This window comes from Rhinatrema bivittatum, chromosome 8 (assembly GCF_901001135.1).
Source record: "Rhinatrema bivittatum chromosome 8, aRhiBiv1.1, whole genome shotgun sequence".
Taxonomy (NCBI): Eukaryota; Metazoa; Chordata; class Amphibia; order Gymnophiona; family Rhinatrematidae; genus Rhinatrema; species Rhinatrema bivittatum.
Window position 1 is genome coordinate 29,514,882 of NC_042622.1, and position 25,123 is coordinate 29,540,004.

The 25,123-nt window shown below is 43.9% G+C and overlaps 1 protein-coding gene across 1 annotated transcript in view; it reads left to right on the forward strand.

Moving 5' to 3' along the window:
- The first annotated feature begins 5,092 nt into the window (after positions 1–5,092).
- Positions 5,093–25,123, forward strand: part of LOC115098041 (transmembrane protein 189-like) — a 48,205-nt gene continuing 28,174 nt past the window's right edge. The window contains exons 1-2 of the mRNA XM_029614329.1: positions 5,093–5,371; positions 11,752–11,871. Of these exons, the coding sequence (XP_029470189.1) occupies positions 5,182–5,371; positions 11,752–11,871 (310 nt within the window). The 5' untranslated portion in view covers positions 5,093–5,181. The remainder of the gene's footprint in view (positions 5,372–11,751; positions 11,872–25,123) is intronic.

Sequence of the window (25,123 nt, forward strand, 5' to 3'; positions counted from 1 at the left end):
TCCTTTGCCTTTGCCGTTGGCAGTCCCATCACCAGCCATGCAACTCACAGCCCAACAGCTACACAGTCTCTGGGGCTCTACTCGGGAGAAACTTCAATGCATGGCAATCACGGCAAAGAGGTATGCGGACCATCTGCGACATCCAGCTCCAACATTCCTTCCCGGGGACAAGGTTTGGCTAAGTACCAAACACCTTCGCCTGCGAGTTACTTTGATGAGCTTGGCTCCAAGGTATATTGGCCCATTCCAATCACGGAATGGGTGGGTGCTGTCTCCTACTGGCTCTGCCTTCCCTCTACGCTCAGGGTTCATAACGTTTTTCATGTCTCGTTACTTAAGCAATTGGTCTTGTCCGTCTTCCATAACAAGATCCCTGAATCTGCCGCTCCTGCGGCCCAGGAGGACACGGTCTAACAATTAAGGGACATCTTGGATGTACGATTCCACCATCATAGATGGGAATTCCTCCTTTCCTGGGAGGGCTAAGGCCCCGAGGAGAATACATGGGAACCGGCCTCTAACATCCTGGACAAGGGTCTTTTTCGCCAGTTCCATTTGAATCATCCTGCTAAGCCCAAGACTCCGGGAAAGCGGTGTAAGAGGGGGAGTTCTGTTACGGTCCCGGGCCATGCCCCAATCCCTTCACCTACCTCAGGGCCGGCCCAGGCCGCTGCAACGCCTCCTCAACTGGCAAGGCCCGTCCCGGCCTCTGCCATTTCACTCCCTCCTTGAGAGAGACGTTGTCGATCCGTCGCGTCTGTCCCCGCCCACTAGGCGCACACGCAGGGGCTCTGGATTTAAAGGGGCCAGCACGGGAAGATAGGGAACAGCCCACAGATGACGTCAGATGCTGCAGGGGTATTTAAACCCTGCAGCTAGGCCTATGCCTTGCCTTGCAATGAGGTTCACTCATCCTGAGTTGCTAGTTGCGGATTCTGACTTCGGCTTGTTCCTGGCTTCTAACTCTGACTTTCGTCCACTGGCTTCTGACTCCGGCTTTCGTCCATTGGTTCCTGACTCCGGCTTTCATCCAGGAGGCCTCGCCTAAGTCCAAGCGGCTCAGCTCCTCTCGAGCTCCTCTCGAGGGGACCGCGGGCTTTCAGTGGTGAAGTTCCAGTTGGCCTCCTAGCTTCAGCCCTACTCTTCTCGATCCTCTGGAACTCCTCTTCAGACACCGGCCCACAGGAGACCGCACGTAAGTCCAAGCGGTTTGGATCTTCACAGGCTCCTCCTGGGGGGACCTCGGGCTTCCTGTGGTGAAGATTCATCCGGTCTCCTGCCCAGTGCCACCTCCCGGCTTCAGCATCCATTGTGAGTCTTCCCACAGTGAGTCTTCATCTGTCCCAGCCAACTCAAGGGTTCCCGAATCCAACAGCACAGATTTAATTCAGAGCAATCACAGCTATCTACCCCAAACTAAAGGTAACTTCAGACCTCTTAATTACATTAAAAGTTAAAGTTTGTTCTCTCACTGTGCTGGCAAACTGCAGCTAAAGTAGATGGCTAACTTCTCTCTCTAAAGACTTCGGCGTCTGTGTTTATCTGTTTTCAGGTCAGGAAGCTAAGTTGAGTGCAATCATATCTGGTCATTGTCTGTTCTCAAATGCTGATGATCAGACAGGCAAAAAGGCTGGTTCCTTCTGGTCCCGTGGATACTGTTGGTTGGTATTCAGTGGGAGTTCTCTGATGGCTGGGCTCTTTGATGGATTTCTTGATAGCGGGAACCATGGCTCCTTTCTTTCATTGACTTTTAATAGAAGTGAATCTGTATAATCCATGCACAATCAATGCATATGGATGAGGGCCAAGAACAGCTCTCTGACTGGGAATTTCACACTTTTTATAAGAAGAGTTCATTTTAGCATAGAGAACTGCATCGTCTTGAAACTGACATTAGAGATAAGAGTCCTCCAATCTGTATCAAAACTTTTTGTCTCAGCAGAGCTAAGGTAGATGGAGTGGCAGCAGTACCTAAAATATGTTTTTTTCAACCTAGGCATTCTTTCCTGCAGGCCTATATTTCCCAGTCACAGCACATATAGAATGTCATAATGCTTTGCTGTCTTTCTTCCATTTTCTTTGGTTCAGAGAGAACAAATTCCTTTAAGATATGCTCAGAAATTGGTCTGAATTGTCCCTATACTTTGCCATTATCCATGTACAGATTTGAAATACTAGGGCACAGACTTTTTTTTGTTTTGCTTTTTATTGCTATTTTATGTTTTGTTTATGTGTTTTGTCTCTGTTCATTTTTTTTAATATATTATACTTGTTTCACTGTAACCCACTTTGAATTTTGTAGAATGCAGGCTATAAATCTTATAAAATAAATAAACAAAACAAAAAAGGAAATTTAACAAACAAAGACAAAATGGAAGGAAAAGCACAATAAAAAAAACAATGTCAGGTCATGTTGGAGAAATAAAAAAAACCTTCCCATGCCTCCCTCTGCTCCCTCCCACCCCTTTGAACTTCTTACCGTAATTTTTTTTATTCCTGGAGCAGGAATGATCCCCATCTGTTCCTGCCCCACTGGTGGTATGCTTAGAGATGGCACCAGTAGGCTGAGGCTGGAGCTATTAATTCTAGCTGTACAAAATGACACTGGCCTTAGACTAAGCATGCAGGCCCAGCACGACTGGGTGTGCATATCATGCATTTGAACGGGGCGGCACACCCGGGGGGGGGGGGGGGGGCAGCGGGAGATGCTGTGGGGCCACAGGCAGCAGTTAACCTGCTGGCAGCTGAAGAAGGAGAGAGGCTGCAGGCAGAGCTTAACCCACCAGCGGCTAAAGAAGGAGAGGACCGTGTTTTTATTTGCATGCGCATGCACCCTCACACCCGCACGTAGCTTCCATTCTCCCTCCCCCCCACCCCACCCCCCAAGCAGGAAGGTCAGTAGGCCATGGTGGAGCTCATCCCACCACATCCCGAAGACAACAGGAGGCACGCGGGGCCATGGTGGAGCTCATCCCACTAAGGTTCGACTTCAACAGGAAGCCCGATGACAATAGGAGTCCCATGGGACACTGGTGGAGCTCATCCCACCATGGCCCAATGACAATAGGAGGCCCTGTGTGTATATGTGTGTGAGTGAGAGCCTGTGTTTCTGTATAAGAGCCTATTTGTGTCTGTGTAAGCACATATGTGTGTGTGTGCGAACTTATGTGTGTATTTGTGTGTGTGTGAGAGCCTATGTGTGTGTGTGTGTGTGAGAGCCTATGTGCTTGTGAGAGTCTGTGTGCTTGTTTGTGTTTGTGTATGATTATGTGCCTGTGAGAGCCTATATGTATCACATATAGGTTCTCACAGGCCACATACATACACACATAATGTATCTGTGAGGAGAAGGAGCCTGTGTATGTGAGATAATGAATGTGTTATAGTACATGTGTGTGAGAGGGAAGATAAAATTTGTATGGCCCTACCTCCCCCAATCCACAATGGTCTCAGGGTGACTGGAAATCAAATGATTCCAGGTATAGAAAGCTGATGATTTTTAAATCCTTATTAGTTTTAATTATTAGGTATAATTTGATGTTTCTACTCTTTTGAAATTTTTTTTTTTTGTGGGGGGGGGGGGGAATAGAACATTTTTTAATTATTGGATTTTTATTCATCAGATATTTTGAAATATTTTATTAGGGTTTGGGAAATTTTGGATATTCTTTTCATAAACTGGTTTGAAATATTTATTCTTTTTACGAATATGATTTTACTATTATGATTGATGTTTTATATTTCTAGATTTTATTATGTAATGTTTCATGAAGAATGGTAATGTTCCTGTTTTTCCATTGTTGCTCTGCATGTAGGGACTGATTTATGGGTTCCCGTTGAGTTCTTCTCAGCACATTTCTGTTTATACTTTCTGATCTACATATGTGATGGAGGTGAGAGGGTGGGTGTGTGTGTCAGTTTTAAAAAACATAGATTGCAGGAGGGAGTTTGGCTTTATTTGATGGGCTGAGACAGAAACTGAATGAATTGTGTGTTGGGGGGGGGGGGGGAGGGGGCAGCACAGTAATTCGCACAGGGCAGCAAAAAACCTAGCACCACCCTGTACCAGTGAGGTAGTAGTAATTGTTGAGGGCTCCTGCCTGCGAAGCAAAAAAATATGATGAGGGGTTGAGGGGGACCAGAAATTTTATTTACTTATTTTTCCAGGTTTTATATACCATCATTAAGATAAAATCCATCACAATGGTTTACACAATGGTCAAAAATCAATAAAAGTGAATATACAAGAGAAAAGATACAATAAAAACATAATTATAAATACATTGTAATAACAATATTACTTCATGAAAATAATTTTGGAAACAATAGAAATTGTAAGATAAAAGAGGAATAAATGTAAAAATAATCACATGCATTAATTTAAAAACTATAATAATTAAAGAACACAATTAAAAATAAAATATCAACTCTGCTGTTCATTTGTTGCTAAGTTTGTTTTTGCTCACTGTTGTATATCATCGAGTTTGCTCATATTCAGTGTACGCTTTTTGAAAGAACCATGTTTTGTCAGCCACTAAACATTACACTTACAAGGTTTAATCACACAATCTGATAACCTTTGAAGAAATAACAGTACATATTACTGAGCAGATGCACCCCAAAAAATTAGCTTTGAAGATTATGACTCCCATTTTGCAAATAAAAATATTGTGAAAAGTATTTCCTTCCGCAAATTTTTGTTGGGATAACTTAACAGAAACACTTTTGAGTAAAAAACTCAAAATTTGCACCGACTACTATATTGTCAATCTCTCTGCGCGCCTTTCCTTTCCAATTGAAAAGACAAAATACTGCAACCTGGTAAATGTCACTGTTCTCCCCATACAAATCTATCCCGGAAGTGCATATTTTACATTTAACGGTCTACAGCCCACGGGAGTGACAACTATGTGCACCCCCAGTGTCCCCCCACCCAGGCTCGTAATAAAAGGCTGCGGTCGCAGGCCCCGCCCCGTCAGCACGGGCTCCGCCCCCTTTCTTTCCAGGCTTGTTCCGATTGGCTGTGGCGTCACGCCAGGCAGGAACGTTCAGCCTCCCATTGGCTGCCGACATCGGTCTTTCCCCATTGGCTGCCGGGTCGCGTGCCTGGCGGGTCACAGGCTCATCCGGAAGAGGAGCGGGCGCTGTCATTGGCTGCGGCTGCTCTGGGGTCGGAGGAACATGGCGAGGAGAACGACGACGTCGCCGCCGCCGCCGCCGCCGCCGCCGCCGGCGAAGCTGAGTGGAGCTGGCGAACCGCTCGTACCCATGGCCGAGGAGGGCGAGGCGGGCGCGGAAGGTGGAAGCGGCAACCCCCGCTGGGGAGCGCAGCACGCTGGCGCCCGGGAACTGGCCGAGCTCTACTCTCCAGGTGAGGAAAAGGTGGGGATGGGTGGGAGGGACCTCGCCCTCCACCCCGGGCCGCGACGGGGAGCCCCGTTAAGGCCGGTCGGAGGGCGCTTGCACGTCCCCGGCGGAGGCAGGAAGCGCGGGGCAGGGCTCAGCTGAGCCTGGGGGAGGGCGGGACCGATTGCTGCATCTCCTCGCAGGCTTTTTCCGGCAGCGCTCGGGGTTCACACCCAGCGCTGTAACTGCTCCCGATGGCTGAATGCAGCATCGGAAGCCTGGGCAAAGCCAACGTTTGCTTCAAAACGGAACTGTTAGAGGGCGAAGGCGACCAGGAATGCATAAAGTTAAATGCCTCTCGTGCTTGACACTCGCCAGCGCATTGTCTGGCAGAATGAACCATGATTTTCCTAAGCCTTTCGATTTGGACCATCCTTTCATGTTTCGGTGTTTATCCGAAAATATACTTTGGAGGTTTCGAAAAGCAATAGAAATTATCTGTAGCCAGTTTCTTGTATTTAAAATAGAAGAACTTAGCAAAGCAAGTAGGTGTGTTGTCTTTGAGAGCAGCTTCTCATTTATATTCCTGCTTAGCTCTCATTGGCGATACCATTCCTCATATGTTGTACTCGTTTAGTATATTTTACTTTTATGGAGGGTTAAAGTTTCAATTTTTGCATATTGAAAATATCTGCCCCGAGCCTAAAGTGGTCACTTGATAACTAACAAATTATCCCACTGTGACTGGCGAAATCTTTTGTTAAACTGCGGCGTATAGGAGGATAATATCTTTCCCCAGTTACAAGTTTTGCGGATTGAATTTACTTAGCAAAGCATTGGATTTTTGGATTGATTACTCCCCTTTCCAAACCCCAAGCTCCAGGTGAGTTACAATCGGGTACAGTGGTTATTTCCCTGTCCACCCCCCCCCCCTCCCCAAGGGATTCAGATTTTAAAAAGCATTTACTCGCGTAAATGCACCTTACTTGTAAGTGTGCTTTTGAAAATTGGTACAATGTCATTGAATTGTCCATAGGATTTACTGGTGTAAGTGCACTTGAGTAAATGGCTTTTGAAAATTGCTATGATAGTTACATTTATGTGCACAACTACTTTTTGAAAATTACCCCCTAAGGTTGTCCCTGAGGCAGTGGAAGGTGAAGTGACTTGCCCGAGGCTGTCAGCTCTCTGCATTAACCATTAAGCTGCTCCTCCATACCAGGTTACATAGTCAGTTGCCAGAATGCCAGTTAAGAAAATTTTGTGCATGATAAAAGGCCAAGTAGACCATTTTTAAACAGTACTGCCAGTAATGGAAATGTTTTGTTTTAATGTACTTTCAGAATTGTCTGTACATTGTCTTGGGGCCTGAATTCGGATAGGTGACTAAAAAGTACAAATTAAAATTGGAGAAGCTGAAATTAAAATTGATAACTGTTGTGCTCCTAAAGCTGTTAGAAAGGAGAGGAGTCTTGTTCTGTGTAGAAATACTTGATATATGGATAGCATCTGGTGACAATTGTAAAAGGACACTAGTTGGATGCTGTAACTTGAAACGCATTTATAGGTGTTTGCATTCACAAGTGGTTCTTAAGCAGTTTTTGTACAAAATATTTGTGTTTATTCATGTCATCTTTTTTTTTTTCCCTTCAATAATTTTTGCTGCATTTTCTTTTTACTGGTTTTTTTTTATTTTTTTCTATAGTTGTATATCCTTCTTCCCAGAATTCATGTTTGCTATTCAAACTATATTTGCACTTTTATATAGTAGCAGTGATATTTTTTCATGCCGGTCTGCTAAAGATTAGAAAGACTGTGACCTCATAACAATGGGGGTAGAACTAGGTAGGAAGAGTTTTTTCAGAAACAATTGACTCAGGAATGAAGTAGGAATGGAGGGAAAAGTAGTAATTTCAATGGTATTTAACATAGATTGCTTTAGAAATTCATAGCCTCCTTTCTTTTAAGTTATCACTTACTATGGAGAGTGGCATAGGAAAGTGTCTTTGGTAGAGACGCTTACAGGAGAGAATCAGTTTAGTAACAGAGGCATTTCCGGGAGAAATGTAGCAAAAAGTCAAATGTAATAAAGTAGAGCACCAGCAAAATGCTTTGCACCAGAACTTGTCTAATATATGTAGAAATTGGCTTTACATATTTGTTTTCTGTGCTGTGGTGTAAAATAATGTTTACTCTGCTTTGGAGACTGGAGCAGTCTGCATCATCTCGGTTTCCTAGTCTCCTCCCTAAGCTCCAGTGCGACGCTCCCTGCCACGTGATGGCTCCTAGGAAAGTGTGACATGCTGCATTGTCTAGCCTCTCTCCCCACATCAGATTATGACATTCAGTATATTGAAGAATCTGTATTGCAAACAAGGGCCAAGAAAAAGATGAATGTGTGTTATTTTTAGGCAGCTGTGAAAAGTGCTGCTGTAACAGATTGCAGTAGTAAGAGAGAGGGACTATGTGGAAAGTGGGACTAGATAGGCTGTAGTTTATTTTATTTTTTTTTTGCTATAATTTTTTTTGTTTCTATCTAACTGATTTGAAAAGTAGATTGGCTTTTGCCAGCCTAGCTAGAAGAACTGCTCCTTTTTATAGGTGTGGTGCCCGAATTTATAAAACTAAAAACCCCAGGCTATCTGACTTGATGAGGCTGTAGCACACTAGAGTGCTGAAAACTTTGTCCCTGTACTCTGAATCCTATTCAGAGTTTTAATGGGCTGTATTTGATTTGCAAATATGAGTAAATGCCATTTGAATGCAATTATTGGTTTCACATTTATAATCTGGCTAGTTTTGGTCAGCTGACTTTGTCATGCCATTCTTGTGTGTGATGCATTCCATTGTGCAAAATGATTTGTTTTAGCATCCTAATGTCTCGCTGATTCCAGAAGCAACAAATCTAATCCATGTTTCAGTGTGCCAGCCAGTGTATGAGAGCCCCCTCCCCCAGCTATCCTGGGTATATCGCAGCCAGTTGCATTGTCAGGATATGAATTTGCATGTGCTGGGTTTCCATGCATGCAGATTTCTTGTGTGCATTCACCAAGATAGCCTGACTGACTTGGAGTTCACAGGCACGTGTGGATGCTTGTGCTTCACATGGTGTTTGACCCCTCTTTACGTACTTGCTTGGTAAACAATAGCAGATAAAGACAAACATGGCCTATCCAGTCTGCCCAGTGTAGGCACATTTTATACCATCAGGTGTGACTCTTCTAGTAAGGGACTTGTGTTCATACCATTTCTCTTGCAGGTATATAGGGCTTGGATAAATTGTAGTCTCGTGTTTGCACGTCGTCCACCCCCAGGCCTGTTTACTGTGAGAGAAATGTAGCCTGATGGGAAAACATTTCCAATGAATGTTGCTGATTGGCGTTTGTTGAATGCTATTTCCTGTTTATAAAAGAGATCCTGATACTTAATTTTAGTTGGAAAAAGGAAGGTTTAAGCTTGCAAGCATATTCTTTCTTTAAAAATGAGCAGGTAATCAATCAATGCCCTCATATAACATCTTAATTGTACTATACTGTACTTGAGAACTCCAAAATGATCTCTGATTCACTTTTTAATTACCCTACATGCAGATTGAGCGCTTTTGCGTGATATGAGGCTCGAAGGGAGTAGGCTCGGGAGTAGAACATTTCTTCAGTGTGTGTCATGATGCAAACAAACGATGATAGATGCATGGAACAGCCTCCCACTGTAGGTGATTGAGGCAAAAACAGAAACAAAAGCTCAAGAGTCTCTGGGATAAGCACAGAGGATCCTTAGTGGTGAGGAAGTGAAGGGTAAGCCAGAAAGAAAATGTGGGCAGAATAAATAAATAAGACCTGGCATTATATTCTCTGTTTTTATGATCGAGGAGGTGTGGCCTAGTAGACCTGAGAGTAGCTGAGAGCCAGGGTTCAAATCCCATTTGTCTCCCAGTGACTCTTCTTATGACTTTGGCAAGATGCTTCGGGCACCCACTTAGACTCATTTACTAAGCATTTTTTCCATATTCAGAGAATGGGAGAAAAGCCTTAGTAAATCAGGCCCTTAGTTTGTAAGCTCTTTGGGACAGGGACTTACTGTACCTGAATCTAAGAAATACCATATTCAGTCAGATCAAGGGTTCATCAAGCCCAAGATCCTGTCTTGAACAGTGGCAAGCACAAGTCACAAATACCTGGTAGGACCTGAATGTTGTGAGCATCCTGTAGTGCTGTAAACAGTAGTAGTATTGGATCTAGTAAAGTGGTTTCTCAGATGCACATCTCTATTCTAGACAGCTTTGTAAGTTTACATGGGTCTTTCTCTACATTGGTCTGTAGCAGGACAACCTGTCACTTTTTCTGTTCAGCCCAAATCTTCAAATGATCTGATATGAACATGTACTAAACAATAAGCAATAGCCCACAAAGTGTAAGAATAATCAAACACAATCTCACTAAATATGCAGACGTGTGACTAAACTCAATGTATGTATGAATATTCACATAAAATAACATTTATAAATGGAAAAAAGAGTGACCATCACAGGGCACTGTGCGATGATTATCATCTGGACTCAACATCAGCCCTTCTATGGTGCCTTGGTTTTAATCATCAGTCACTCTCCTTTTGTGCAAAACCTCAAACACACTCATTTATAATGCATCCTCACCTATCCCTTTGTGATAAATTTAAAGAGAGAATATTCCGATTGAACTGCCCGACATTGCAAGGTTTCGGAAGCCCTGGATACTTCCTTCTTCAGGGGAACACTATAGATGCACCCAGTCTGCAAAGCTTCGACATATTTCTTAGCTATGTCGAAGCTTTGCAGACTGGGCGCGTCTATAGTGTTCCCCAGAAGAAGGAAGTATCCAGGGCTTCCAGATGATAATCATCGCACAGTGCCCTGTGATGGTCACTCTTTTTTCCATTTTATAAATGTTATTTTATGTGAATATTCATACATACATTGAGTTTAGTCACATATGCATATTTAGGGAGATTGTTTGATATAGAACTTGTGCAGTAGTGGAATTTAGATGCTGGGCCTTAGTCACGTAGACATATCTAGTTAAGTTCTAAAGCTAATTATCTGAGTGGGATTTTTTTTTTTTTTAGTTTCTGATTTAGTCCTACAGTTATTCAGTCACCACTTAAAAAAAAATGTTCTGATTGAGCTAGGTGGCTCATTGTTTGTCACAGGAGAAGATTCTTGATTGGGATAGCAGAATTGGCCAGATCTATGGGGGGGCGGGGCTAGGGGAGAGATTTGTCCAGCGGCTGTAGTTCCCGTCTCACCCTGCCCACCTCCTGATGTGTTGGCACCTGAAAGGTTGCACTAGGGCCATGTGTCGAGTACAGTCGGGATGTCGCAGGATAGCACCCAGTGCTCCGTACTAGTGCTGCCACAATTGTAACACGTGTGATGATGCACAGCAGGGCGAGCTTGACACCACCTTCACCTGCCCCCGTACTACACCAGAGCTGTGTTGGTTGCTGTGCTTAGTGAATGAGATGTTTTTTACTGTAGTTCAAGGAATATTAGCAGTCGGGAAATATCCATTCCTTTGAGACTGGCACAATGTGGCTTTTTAATCCTGTCAAGTTTACCTTTCAACTCCTAATGACCTGGTACAGGAGAAGGATTTTGCTGACATGGTTTGGACGCTAAATAATTTTCCAGAAGCCCTGTTTCTGATCTGCAGTAATTTAGACCTCGGCACCACCTGCCTGGTGTACATTGGAGCGTTTGGCATGACCGCACGCACGCCATCCGTTTCCTTCAGCTGCTCGCACATTCAGCAGCCAGGATTGGTAAAATGCATTTCAGACAATTTTTTTCGGAAGAGAAATCTTGTTGCTTCATTGATCAGCTTGATTTCATGTACCACAAGGAGTGCACTTCATCTAAGAAATATAGTTACAAAGCAATTTCTTGAATTCTAGTCACCGTTACTTGTCTTCTTTTAGCCCTTTGGTGTGTGTTTGTTTTTTAAATGATAGTTTTGCTTCAGTTTTATTAAAGGCTTGGTGGGACTGAACATGCCAAGAAAAGGCCCCCTCGGTTGCAGAGCCCTCTGCCTGTGCTGTTGCCATCCCTGAAGAATTCGGGAAGCTGCAATGCGTGGATAGCAATTGACTGTTTTTATTTTATTAAAAACAGGTTCCTAAATTGTTTTCCCCCAGACTGCCCCTGGCTTTCCTTTCATTTTGTAAGATTCCCTCTGTTGCCTGCCTGCTGCTGCCTGGGTGACACTGCAAGGTGGAAGCTGGCACACAGGCCAAGCAAAATGAAGCGGGTTAAATAGTGGTAAGGGAGAACTGAACGCTTAGGTGTTTGTTCTTATTCTGTACATGGAACAACCCATAAGAGGATGTAATACATTTATGCTAAAATGATTTTCTTTATCTTTTGTTTTGCAGGGAAAAGATTGCAAGAGTGGATTTCTGTTTTGTTGTGCTTCTTTTTGATCTCCTTCAACTTCTGCAGCCTGATTGTGTATTTGAGATTGGAGCACATCGTGACCATCATGGTCGGAGTGTGTAAGTGGAAGCCCCTCCTTTTTTTCTACGTTTTTAGATATAAAGTAAAAACCAGGGACATGCAGTGCAATCCTCTTATTCCGAGTGGTGACAGACAAGGCTTGTAGTAATTTCCATGGCAACTCATTTTCCATCTCCAATTCAAAAAAGATGGTTCTTATTGGTGGTGGTGCTCACAAGTGTGTGTATTGTGCAGTGGGTAGGCTCCAGTTCAGCCTCTGATCGGTGCATTATGGCGCGAATGCCCACTCGGGTGTTACTAGGTTTTACCATACTAGCACAGTACTTGCATACATCCCAGTCTCTTGCTTAAAATGGTGCCACCTTAATTACTCATCCTGCCATCATCTTGCCCGTGCCATATGTCCATAATGGTGAAGCCACGCTCCATACTTTGGACTGCAAGAGAGAGCTGCCACCGTCCGTCTGGCGCAAAATGCACCATTTTCAGTTGGTTAGGAGGAGATGCAGCCTGTAGTTTCACCCAGGCAAAATCCAGCTTGGGGCCTGCATGTTGGGGCCATGCTGGTGTTGGGTGCCGATCAAAAGTCTGCCTTGGAGGAAATTTGCAAGGCCGCGATGTGCAGCTCAATATCTTTTGGATAGTAGAAAGACTAGGGGGCACTCCATGAAGTTAGCATGGGGCACATTTAAAACTAATCTGAGAGAGTTCTTTTTTACTCAACGCACAATTAAACTCTGGAATTTGTTGCCAGAGAATGTGGTTCGTGCAGTTAGAATAGCTGTGTTTAAAAAAGGATTGGATAAGTTCTTGGAGGAGAAGTCCATTACCTGCTATTAAGTTCACTTAGAGAATAGCCACTGGTTACATGGAATAGACTTAGTTTTTGGGTACTTGCCAGGTTCTTATGGCCTGGATTGGCCACTGTTGGAAACAGGATGCTGGGCTTGATGGACCCTTGGTCTGACCCAGTATGGCATTTTCTTATGTTCTTATATCACACTGTCTGGACGTGACCTTCTGCCAGGATAGTGAGTTGGCACAGTCTCTCTTCTACTTTCTGTTCTTTAGAACTCTTTAGGTGGGAGTTCCCAGGGTGTCTCTTTTTTGAGTTGCTGGGGGTTATTATGGTGGAGGGGAGTTAGAGGTATTTTTTATTTTTTTAACTCCTCTCAGCTGGGTAGTCCCACTGATACGACGAACCTGCTGGCCTCAGAGACAGTAAAGTTGCTTATGTTTGAGGTGCACTCTCTGAAGACAGCGCAGTTCACCAATCATTTAAAAAAAAAAAACAACAAAAAACAACCTGACCCACCCTCCTGCAAGTTTTTAGCTCTGGCACAGCAGAGGCCTGCAGTCCTTCTAAGAGCTCTACAAATGTTGTGCTGCGGGATCACCTGGCCCACTCGTGTGACTGAACTGCTATCTTCACAGAACACTTGCCACAAGTAGGCAGCTTAGCTTGATTGATAGGAAATGTAAATAAAGTGCTATAACTTTTTTTCTTCTTTAAAACACTGACGACAAAATTTTCTGCAAGTGCAGACTTGATGTTTGTGCTCTTCTGATTTTTAAGTACTGTTTTTCTTGACTTTGTGTCATTTGTCCCTTTTTTTTTTTAATATGTGACTGATAGCGTCCATTGTTACATTTACACCGTGTAAAGACTCACATTGATTCAGAATGACATCGCTTTGCATATTCAGGGTTACAAGGTCAAAATACTTATCTTTGATAGTTGCTCTAATTTTATTTAAAACAAAAACTTCCCATAGGCTCCTGAAACTGTCTTCCCAGTGTCTCTTAGTTACATCATGTTGGTTGTGGCTTTGGATATCTTATGTTGTCCTTTAGTTGTGTTTCTTGTAAAGACATTTACCGTTTATAAGATCGTGCCTGCCTCTCTTGTTGCCCTCCTGCTAGATGGTAGAGTCTTAAAACGGTAACTGACTTGAAAATATTATGGGATAAACACAGGATCCTTGCGAAAAGCGAAGGGACGGCAGAAGCCTGATCCAGTGGCTCCATAGACTGTCGGGGTAGGAAGGGGTAGTCCGCATGGAGCAGCGGTTACGTCTGCCTCTGCCTTCCAGGAAGGCACTGCCATAAACCCGCTGGATGTGATGGGGGGGGAAAAATGGCTTCTTTACTTTTGATCACCTCATGGACTATGGGAGAACTTGCTGATAAGAAATAGGAGAGAACTTGGCTTTCATGTGTGCATGGAAGCGGTGCTTGGTACTGACATGGAGGGCAGTGGTAGGAAAGTTCAGGCGAAAGGCCGGGTGGGGAGCTGGGGTTGAGTACGCCCATCCACCCAAAGTGGAAATCCTGCAACTGGGCAGACTGGATGGGCCAGTTTAGTCTTTCTGCTGTCATATGTCTCTACATGAGGTAAACCTGTGCCATAGGTAAGTGTCCAGTGACCCCCCCCCCCCCCCCCCCCGACCTAGCACCTTTCTGTACCCTTGATGCCCCGGCACATCGAACCCTGTTTTCTCTCCCTTTCTTGTAGGGGGAAACAATCCAGATCAGTTCAGCTGAAGTCGCAGGGAGGTTAGAGCATGTTGCAATGGAGTAGCATACATTTTATATCAGCACCTTCTTATAAAGTGTTAGTAATATTTCTGGACAGATTTTCAGTAACCTTTTAGTTCTTAAGTCTCAGAGTTTTGGATTTTTTTTTTGTTTGTTTTTTTGCTTTGTTTTTCACTGCAAAACGTTTACTGTCGTCTTCCAGTTATGCAGCTCCCGTCCCATTCTGGTCCTGGGCACTGGGACACTTGGAGAGGGCCACAAAGAAGTCAAGGGCTCGTGACCTCATTGTGTTCCTGCACAGGGGGAGAAAATGGCATCTTTCCAGGCCCTTAGGGTTTTGTACACACAGGGGGCTCTGCCTGCTCACTGGTCAACACTCTTCCCCCCCCCCCCCACCCAACTGAACTCTCCACACCGGTGCTACTGTTCAAAATTAAGGGCAGGGGAAAAAAAAGTGGGAAAAAAATAAATAAATCTGGCATCCTTCAGAACAATGCACCAGTTCTGCAGCACAGTCCCAAAGTGTCCTGAATATTCTTCTTTACTTTTCTCCCAGCATAGATCAGCTCTTTGGGACAGGTACCCTTTCCATCCCAGGCCCTCCCAGTGCCTGTTGGTTAGGCTGAAATCTTTTTTTCCTTTTCTCTTCCTTTCTCTCTTGAGAGACCCTGGCAGATTTTTGGCAGAACCGGGCTTTGCCTCTTGCCTTCCCAGGGAATCCTTTCCCCCTCTGGACTCCTCCAGGGGTCTGATGCTGCTATCTTTCACTCTTTCTGGACCTCCTGGAATCTTCTGTGTGGAGAGAGGCCCGAATGATGGCTCCAAAGGCCAACAGAATCCCCCTTTTGCCAGTGGATGCAGAGCCTTTTCTACCTGAGGAGTGATATTTGTCCTTGGTGCACTGACATCACAGAGAGGGCAAGGTGTTGATGAGGCTTCTGTCACGCTGAGGGCACTCGGGCTCGCTGTCTAAATTTTTGTAAAGGGCAGGGGTTAACTTTTTTTTTTTTTTTTTTTTACCAGCAAAATGGGCATCTCCTACAGGTAGAACGTGGATGGGCACATTTTGGGGCCTAAAGGGGGGAGAGAGGGCTGGCTTGTCCTGGCCATAAATGACACAGCTTAGGGTGATATCTCTACGGGCTGCATCAAAGCTTCCCAGGCTGTAGAGTGCCCACCTCTTGAGTTGAATGCTTCGGCGTGACTATGCGCTGCATGGGCTTGGTGTTAAATCTGTCTGCAATTGAGAAACACCACCTACATGAAAGGTAGGTTAAGTTCAGGACACACTGCTTGCAAGAATGTTTGTTTATCAGTACGTAAGGGCACTGTTATCAGAAGAATCTGCTTTATTAGCGAAGGACTGGTGCGGTTGGCAGCTAGCATAGGATACTTTTGTGTGGTTTGGGAAGGCTGCTTAGACCTGGAAGCAGACCAGAGAGTAAAGTGAAAATCACAGCTGTAGTGCTGGAAAACATTTTGTTGGCATTGTTTAACCTGAAACCTCTTATCACTGGAGAGTAACAGGCAAGGTATTGGACAGAAAATGGTCTAAAAAAGGGTTGTGAATGAGCATGTGCCCAACACTTTAAAGTTCCAGTCAACTCTTTGAACAAAAAGAACATTAACTTACCTGTTGTGTTTTTTTTATTTTTTAATATTCCACTTTTTGGCACTTCAAAGTGCACATCCTAGAAAGTGAAGTCTTTACTTTGAACAGGGCTTGGTTGCAGCCTGTGGTTCTCTGAGCTTCAGATCTTCCTTGTGCTGGAGTACAGGGTTGCTGTAATTGGTGGTGCCTTAATACTTAAATTATAGTGGTAGCTATGGGGGTTGAAAACTTTTTTCCACAAGCTGAAATGTTTGAATATTTGACTGGCTCGGGGAGGGTGGGCATGGATTATAGTTACGGTTTTTAAATTGCTTGGCTCCGGTCAGAGAATTTAGAAGAGGAAATGAATGTGTTAAATTGAGTAACTGAAAAACATCCAGAGTACTGGCACTGCATGGCCCAGCATTTCATTTCTCATTTGATGGAAGTATTTCACGTGGGAAATGATCCTTGGGTCTTCCTTGGAATCTGTGGATGCGTACAAAGAATACGGCTCTTCAATGTAGGACAGTTTTAGGGACCAGGCAGGGTTACCTCGTGGCACTTGACAGCCTGGAACGCATTCTGAATACGTTTCTTACTGGCGCTTCTGTGATAAGTTCTGGGTTTGCTTTTCTGGTGCCTGAGAATTCTCGTTCTTGCCACTGAATTTGTGTGGCCGTTACCTCGGTTCTTGAGTGACTCGGCCCAATTTTTGTACCCTTCAGCTTGGGTTCCCCTCCTCATCTGTGAAAAATGAGCTGTCTGCTTCCGGAAGCTCGCTGCAGGCATATGTCCATTCCTGGAAATGCTCCGTATCCAAGGGAACCAATACGACAACTGCACTGCTTTCATTCAAGTTGGCAAGGGCCGTCTGTTAGAAATATTTCTAATATTAGCGATGGAGCTTCTTTACAGGAAATATTGGGAGACTTATGATGTGTCTGGTGTTTTGTGTTGACACTGACATTCAGGATTGAGTAATGCACTCTTGTTATGAGCAAACAAATATTTGGAAAGGAAATGAGAACAAAACTGCCTGTTTTTTAGATCAGTGCTTTTCAACCCAGTCCTCGGGGCACACCTCACCAGCTAGCTTTTCAGGATATCCGCAATGAGTACGCATGAGAGAGCTGCATGCACTGCCTCCATTGTATGCAAATCCTATCTCATGCATATTCATTGTGGATATCCTGAAAACCGGACTGGCTAGCTGTGCCCCCCCTCCCCAACGACTCGGTTGAGCAGCACACCTCGACTAGTAGCTGCAGGTTTGGTTGCCCGTTTCAAAAAAGGCATAGCCTACATAGAAAAAGGTACAGAGAAGGGGTTGGGAAAGGCTAAACAAATTAGGGCTCTTCAGCTTAGGAAAGAGACTGAGCCGGGATGTGGGTAGAGGAGGGAGTGGTTATTTACCCTTTCAAACCCTGGGACTGAACTGTTGGGGATCAGACAGGCACTTGTGACCCGGACTGGCCACTGTGGAAGACAGGATGCTGGGCTGGATGGACTTCGGTCGGGGCCAGCATGGCACTTATGTTGTTCAGAGGGACCTCTAGATTAAACATTAAACAGCAGTGTGTGTGAAGGTGCAGTGGTTAGAATATTGCATTTTCAGACAAGAAAATGGGGTGAAATTTTATAGTATTCCTCTACCACTGATTTGTGTGACGCTGGATAAATCACATTTTCCATCCTGCGCCTTTTTGGAAGTTTTCCTAGAATCCGAGTGCCAGAAATATTCTGCCAGGACATCCCCCAGGAGTGGCTATTTCTATGTTTTGTAACAGCACACTGGGTAGGGCAGAAGACCTTATGCTAAATCTGATTTATTTACAGGGCATTGGTGGCAAGGAGATAGGGCTTCATGTCTAGTTCTGTATATTAATGACCCGAAGCTATTGTACGGCCAAAAATAAATTGTTGTAGTCTAGCTTTCTCTGCTAGTCTCCCCATCACATGCCACTCATTTAGGTCCTTGGTTGGCCTGCTCGGCAGAGGTGATGCCACATCTTGTGCTCTTGGGGTGGTGCACCCAGAGATGCCTCTTCTCTTCCTCTTCCATGCTTCAGTGCACTTTGGTTTCTGGGGCTTTCAAATCAATTTCTTTTTCTATGCACCACATTTTCCAGGTTGGATACTGGTTGAACAAATGGATAATCTGTATGCAGTTGGCCATCTGCCAAGATCTAACCAGGGTAAGAAGTGGTAGGAAAGCGAAACAGGATGTGAGGCCCCATTTCATTCGTGATGTAATGCCGTAGACCCCCCCCTTTGATCTCTGCCTTTCCCCTCACGCCTTCACAATTCGGGATCCTCTCTGCTTATCCCTGGCTCTCTCCCATTCCTTTTTTATTTTTTTTTTATCTTCTCCACCTGGAGAGAGAGCTCCCTCAGGCACAGCAGGGAGAGGTGGTTTTTTTTTTTTTTTTTTGTTGAGCCAGCAGCAAAACTGCTGGACTTAATTCAGTGCACAAACTGTTACTAATTATGGCTCCTGCAAAACATCTGTAGAAGAGTGAATTAATTTCCTGCCAGATTGTTGGTCTTGGATTGGTCCCTGGTGTGAAGTAATCTGTATCAAACACTCACCACAAGTTTACCCAGATGAGAGGCTCAGTTCAAAGAAGCCTTTGGGGTTATGTGAGCAGCTGATTGCATAAGCACTTAAATGGCATTGGGAGAGTGCACGAGACATTTAATAAGGTGGGCTCAGCAGAGCGCACGGTCTTACCCACACTCACATGCACATTTTGTGCAGGTAAGCGCTACTCCCGATGCAGCAAGCAGTTCAGCGCTCGTAAAACTGCACCCATGCTTATAAATCCATGGTTCATGAAGGCACGAGCTGTTACCCCTCCGAATGCAGAAGGGTGCATAGGTTTAACCCAGGCTTTCTTAACCCTCAATGGGAAAAGGAATACATTTTCTGGGACTGGTGTTGGTCTATGGGGCTCAGTGAAGGATGGGGGAGGTGGTTTAAAAGGAAATGAGCCTGCAGTTCCTGGTGCAGGTTCCTGTGCGCTTGGAGCTTGTGCACAAAATGATTCATGAGCCCACAATCTCTCCTGCTCAGAAAGCAGCTTTTGTGCTCTTACATTTGTGTGTGGGAAAATATGACCTGTGCGCTTAAACAATGTTTTCCTTACATAAAATTATTTTCTGCACATTCAATATGATGTGGGCAATTTTAGCTTTGTTTTTTTGAGTCTGCGCTCCTGTGTCAGCCCAGCATGGACTGAGTGAGTTATTGCACAGTAGCACCAGCTACCTGCCACCCCCATGGGCCATGGGGGTGGCAGGAAGCCCAGGGGTATGGCTCCTGGCTTGAAGCACAGTTGCTGCAGTGAGGGGCTACCAAGCAGGGGACGGGATATAAAACGAGGACATTTGTGTGAAACTTGTCTGCTTCATAGCAAATTTAGTTATAATCTGTGTTGAAGCCATGTTGAGTCTCTTCAGGGTCCTTTATATGATCTTCTTACATCACAGCATAGAGCAATATAAATCATATCCTAATTAAAAATGACACGCACGCCTCAAAGAAGATGGCATTTAAATATGGCCCTAAAAGGAAGCTCACACATTGCTAACAATAGTCTGGGAGGGGCAGGGCAGAGCCCCTGAGCAGAGCACATTTCTATAGAGGCCTGGCTGCCTCGGGAAGCATGATTAACCAATTTACTGTCGTCCTGAATTCGGAAAGGAGGAAAAAGAAATGTTAATCCCTGTTTTTATGCATGCTAAGCATTTTCTTTACATTCTCTGGCTATCTTTTTAAACTCCCAATGCATTAGGTTACTGCATCAAAAATTGAAAAAAACAAAACCAAAAGACCCAAACACATTGTATGTGCATTTTTTCAGAAATTGCGAGCTGAATGTCAGTACATCGTGTTAACACCTAACAATGCTCAGTGGGCTGATGTAAGTTATGGGATACCCTTTCCCCCCAACTATTACAAGTTATAGGCAACTCTTGGAACTGCAAATTATCAACACTTTATTTTTGGGGTCCAGGTTACTAAAGCAATGCTTATATTTATAGCAGTAAGCTATAATGGAGAATGATGGCAGATGGTCAGACTGCATGGACCAGTTTTGATCTAAGAAGTACACACACAGCATCTTTCCTGCACATAAAATCCCAACTACAGAGCTCCAGCTTCCGCCCATACATGAACATGAGCCCTGGAAACCTTACTCCACCTTGCACTAGGAGTTAAGGTTCCAGCGCTAAGCAAACCCAAATTAGGCCAGATGTGACCTCTGGGGACAGGGTGGGGTTCTGGGGAAGGTAATAGCTAATGCTATCACTAGCGTGGGGTTTGCATGAGAGGACACTAACCTTGTAAGCACATTGTGGTGTGCAGAACTCTGCAGCATCAGGAGTAAAATTTGTGCTCAAAATAAAAACAAAATACCATGCACACTGCTGAGCGCAGCTTCTTACACCCAGCTCCATTCCCTCTCAAACTGCAGTCTTCAGGACCCCTTTGTCAGGATATCCAAAAGATGTAGATTAACCGTAATCAGATGGAAGGAATGAGTATGGGGTGCCAAACATAGGAGCAGTCAGCATGGTAGCATTGGGATTGTTTTTGTGCATACAGCTTTTACCAGAAAGCTGGACTGTGTTGGTATTGGAAGAGCTCCAGTTAGTAGGTGTAAAGACACCAGCAAATATTAACCGAGAGAGGGTTGTGTACTGTCCTCCTGCAGCAAACTGCTGATAAGGCCATAGGAGCACAGATAATAGTATTTAAACAGCACTAAATGATAAAGACTTTGGTATCTAGATTCTCTGCAAATAGTGTGAAAATCAGTTTTTAATCTGCATCAGAAGGTGCAATCAAGCAATTGAAATGTCATCTCTGTGTTGGGTGTTTTATTATCTTCCTTGTGTCTGATCTGTGGGTTCTACCTAAATAATAGTTTGTACCTTAGCTTAGAGGGAAAAGAGACCTAACTTCAGCTGACTCTGCTTTAAGGAAATTCTTGTCCTGCAGAGTGCTGGGTTTAGAGGAGGATTGACAACAGAATCGGGCCAATTCAATAAAAGGTGTGGGAGAGCCGTTGGTCCGAGCTGTACGCTTTTCAGGGTTGCTTAGAACCTGGCGTTAATTTCTGAGAACATAAGAACATGCCAAACTGGATCAGACCAAGGATCCATCAAGCCCAGCATCCTGTCTCCAACAGTGGCCAATCCAGGCCATAAGAACCTGGCAAGTTCCCAAAAACTAAGTCTATCCCATGTTACTGTTGCTAGTAATAGTAGTGGCTATTTTCTAAGTCATTTTGATTAATAGCAGGTAATGGACTTCTCCTCCAAGAACTTATCCAATCCTTTTTTAAACACAGCAACACTAACTGCACTGACCACATCCCCTGGTAACAAATTCCAGAGTTTAATTGTGCATTGAGTGAAGAAGAACTTTCTCCGATTAGTTTTAAATGTGCCCCATGCTAACTTCATGGAGTGCCCCCTGGTCTTTCTATTATCTGAAAGAGTAAATAACAGATTCACATTTACCCATTATGACATAGCTTATGTTCTTATGAAATTGTGTGCGCTCTAATCTGCTTGCTTGATCTTTCACCTTTACTACCTCACCAATGGGCAATGTAAGAAAACTTGCACTAAGATTGGCGTGCAAGCCCTGTGGGGATATAGTTCACTAACTGCATGCGATGCTCCATGAGTAAAGAAAATAAAAGCAAACCAAATGTAAAAAAGTGTGCTTTATTTTATTAAAATTCATGAGCCATTTGTATGCCACCCGTGCTTTTAAAAAGGCCCTGATCCCAGCCATCATATAAAGGACTTTCCATAAGGCATTCGAGTCTTCTGTGTGACATGTTTTGCTGTCATACTAGCAAGCTTTTATTTAAAAAGACCAAGCCAAGGTTTTACTGTATGAATTTAAAAGAAAAATAGGTGATAAATTTCAAAATCAGGTAAGGGATGTTCACTTGTTACCAGCCATAAATATATGGAGAAAAAACATTCAAGGATTAAGAGTTTAAAAAAAATAAAGTTTAGATCTGTACAGGGAGGTACTTAACTGGACCAATGTACACCAATCACAGGCCCTGATCTCCCAGGCTTGGAGAGGCTGGACACATACTGTGGGAAGATTAACTTCCCACAGTATGTGTCCTCTGACTCACTGTGTGTGTGTGTGTGTGTGTTATTTTAAAGTCAGTGTGCGTCCTTCCATTGCAGCGTAATAACTAATAAGGATGCACATTTGGTCCATTTGTTTCAACGGTGCATGTGTATCTCAGAAAACAGAAGGTGCGTGTAGTTTTGTGCGTCTACCTTTTTTGTTTTCGAGATACGCATGCACTGCTGAAACGGATGGACCAACAAATGCATATCCCTAATAACTAACAAGCTTGTTACCCTGTAGTATGCACTGATCCTTGCATGGGTTTTAACCTGCATTTTAGCATGTCTTTTTCCATGCCAAAAAAAATCCCTGTTAAATAGGGTTAATTTTGCATGGAAAAATGCACACTAAAATACAGGTTAAACCTGCGCTGTAGTTAGGGTGTCTAGATGCAAGGCACCAGGAGTGAATCTGGAAGGATTGTTGCCTTAGAGCTACGTGAGGTGGCTGCTATACCAGAAGACATCTCCAGAAACATCCTATAGCTTGCAATGAAGTACAAGGCGCTTTTTTTTTTTTTTTGTATTTACCAGTACTTCAATAACTTTCTGTAAACTCAAGTTATAAAGTCTCTAAGCGTTAGCATTTTTATAGGCCTTTCTTCCCAATAGAATAACAGCACACTATAAAACCATAATCTGTTGGAAATATGCTTGCACCTAGTTTGGGGATACATACAATGTATAGCAGATTCTAAAGGGGAAAGGGCAAAACTATTTTAGTTACCAAAAATTGTGTGACTTGTTCCTGGCATGCCCTCGTTCCTCCTCCAGTCTGGTTAATTATTTTCCTGGTAGCTTTATAGTCTGTGTGCATATATTAAGTATATTGCGAGAAGCAGCAGTTAAGTATATCGCCTCCATAACCTAGAGAGGCCGCTGGCACGGGAGTATGTGATTTTTGCCCCTGTTCATAGACACCCACATTTTACAAAAAAAATAAAAGGTAGGAGATCTTGGGGTTAGAATTGGCTGACTTTTCCTAAGTTTTCCTTCTCTGCTCAGTTAGAGCCAGCCTGTATGTGTTTTCTGTCTGTGTCTCGCTCGGTGGGGTTCTGTGTGTGCTCTGTAGTGGCAGAAAAGCCATTCGTGTTTTAATCACTTCAACATTTTAATTCTCCGTTCTTCTCACCAAAGTTGTTTGTTCCCTCTTTGAATACTGACCAGGGTTGAGCAGCTAAATTTAACTGCTAAACAGGCCGATACAGTTCGGTGGGCACCGTTTAACACGCGTTTTCAACACGCTCTTATTAGTTTTCAGGGGGTTGGCCTCAAACGCACGGCCAACCCCCTGAAAACTAATAGCGCTCATCACATGTAAATGCATGCACTGCTGAAACAGATGGACCAACAAATGCATATCCCTAGCCAAGCCGCACATTCTACTCTCAGAAATTAATGCCTGCCCAAGGGCAGATGTTAAGTTTGAAACTGGGAAAATGAACAGAAAAGCAGAAAAACTGCTTTTCTGTACACCCTCTGACTTAATATCATAGCGATATTAAGTCAAAGGAACCTAAAATTAAAAAAAAAAAAAAAAATCGAACCCATCAGTGAGCGAGTTAGTAAACCGGACGCTCAATTTTACCGGCATCCATTTTCCTAAACTGTGGCTGTCAGCGGGTTCGAAAACACATTGGTAAAATAGAGCGTCTGTCAGACCTGCTGACAGCCAGCTCTACCTCTAATACGACGCTAGGGATGTGCTGTTGTCCCTAGTGCCTCCTTATTAGCGCGATACCTAATTTGAATAGAAAATCACGTGCCCAGGAAGAGGTGCCTGGGCACTCAACACAGAGCGCCGGCTCTCCCGCACATTTTACGGAATTGGCCTGACAGTGGGGGACCCTACGGGTGATGTTTACTGGTGGTGGGGGGGGGAGTTAACTGGCTAACACTAATTTTCAGTGCTAGCCAGCTAACTTGCACATTGAAATCTGGGTGCTGCTATAGCAGGCCTAAATTTAGCTGGTCAGATTTTTGGTAGCTACATTTAAGGTAATTTTCTGTCACGAATTTGGCCACCTAGGTTTAGCTAAAAATGTATTTTGTTAGCTGCTCAATGTTTTTATTTATATTAAAAAAAAAAAACAAAAAAACTTCAACCTGTTTTGGGCCATCTGACCCTTTTTTTAATGAAATATTCCATTGCCAAGGGAGACCATAGCACCAAAACCCTTCCTGGAAAGGCCCTCTGGCCAGCTCTTATTCCTGATAGCTGGAAGGAAACGGAGGATCAAGATCACGTAGCAAAGCCCGGGCCATTCAATGACGTGGACACCGGCTTGCTAACCAAACAGGCAGCCTCTGTTTTGAACTGGAGGCGAAGACGACACAGTGCATGCCATGGTGGACATGGGAGGAACCATTCCTAGAGATCGAGCCGACTCCAATGTCTCGCTGGCTGTTTTCTTAACTAGACTCCTAAGAAGCCTCATTTTGTGCAGCCTCACTCGCTGCTTAAAATCCCCTTTCTCAGTTTCCGTGTAGAACCCACCTGGTGTAGCTCTTCCCAGTCGCCTCAAGCACTGGGAGTGGACTCTGTTCCCAGCTGAGAGGCCATCTTGATTAAAAGTGAGCCAGACTGCCTGGCCTCACACTTCTGTGTGGCAGCACGAGTTTGCCCATTCCCTGCATGCTTTCTGGGTAATCTGGTCATTTCAGCTAAACCTGGCTCCTTTCAAGGATGCAGGGATAAAATACAAATGAGCCAAAGTTGTCTTAAAAACTGAAAAGGTCAGTTTTGTCTTTCTAAAGAAATTGTGCACAAATCCTTATGTAGGAAATAGCTTTCACAAGTTTAATCTACTGTACACTAAATCTGAAAATGGAAGTACTGTACACAAACATTTTCTTTACCACTACATTTCTATTTAAATCCTGAATTCAGTTTTCCCTGGTTCTCACAGGTTTATTTGCTTTCAGTGAATCTTTATGAAGCTTGTTCTATATTTTTAAGTCATTATTCTGTCTTCACATCTGCTGCATCT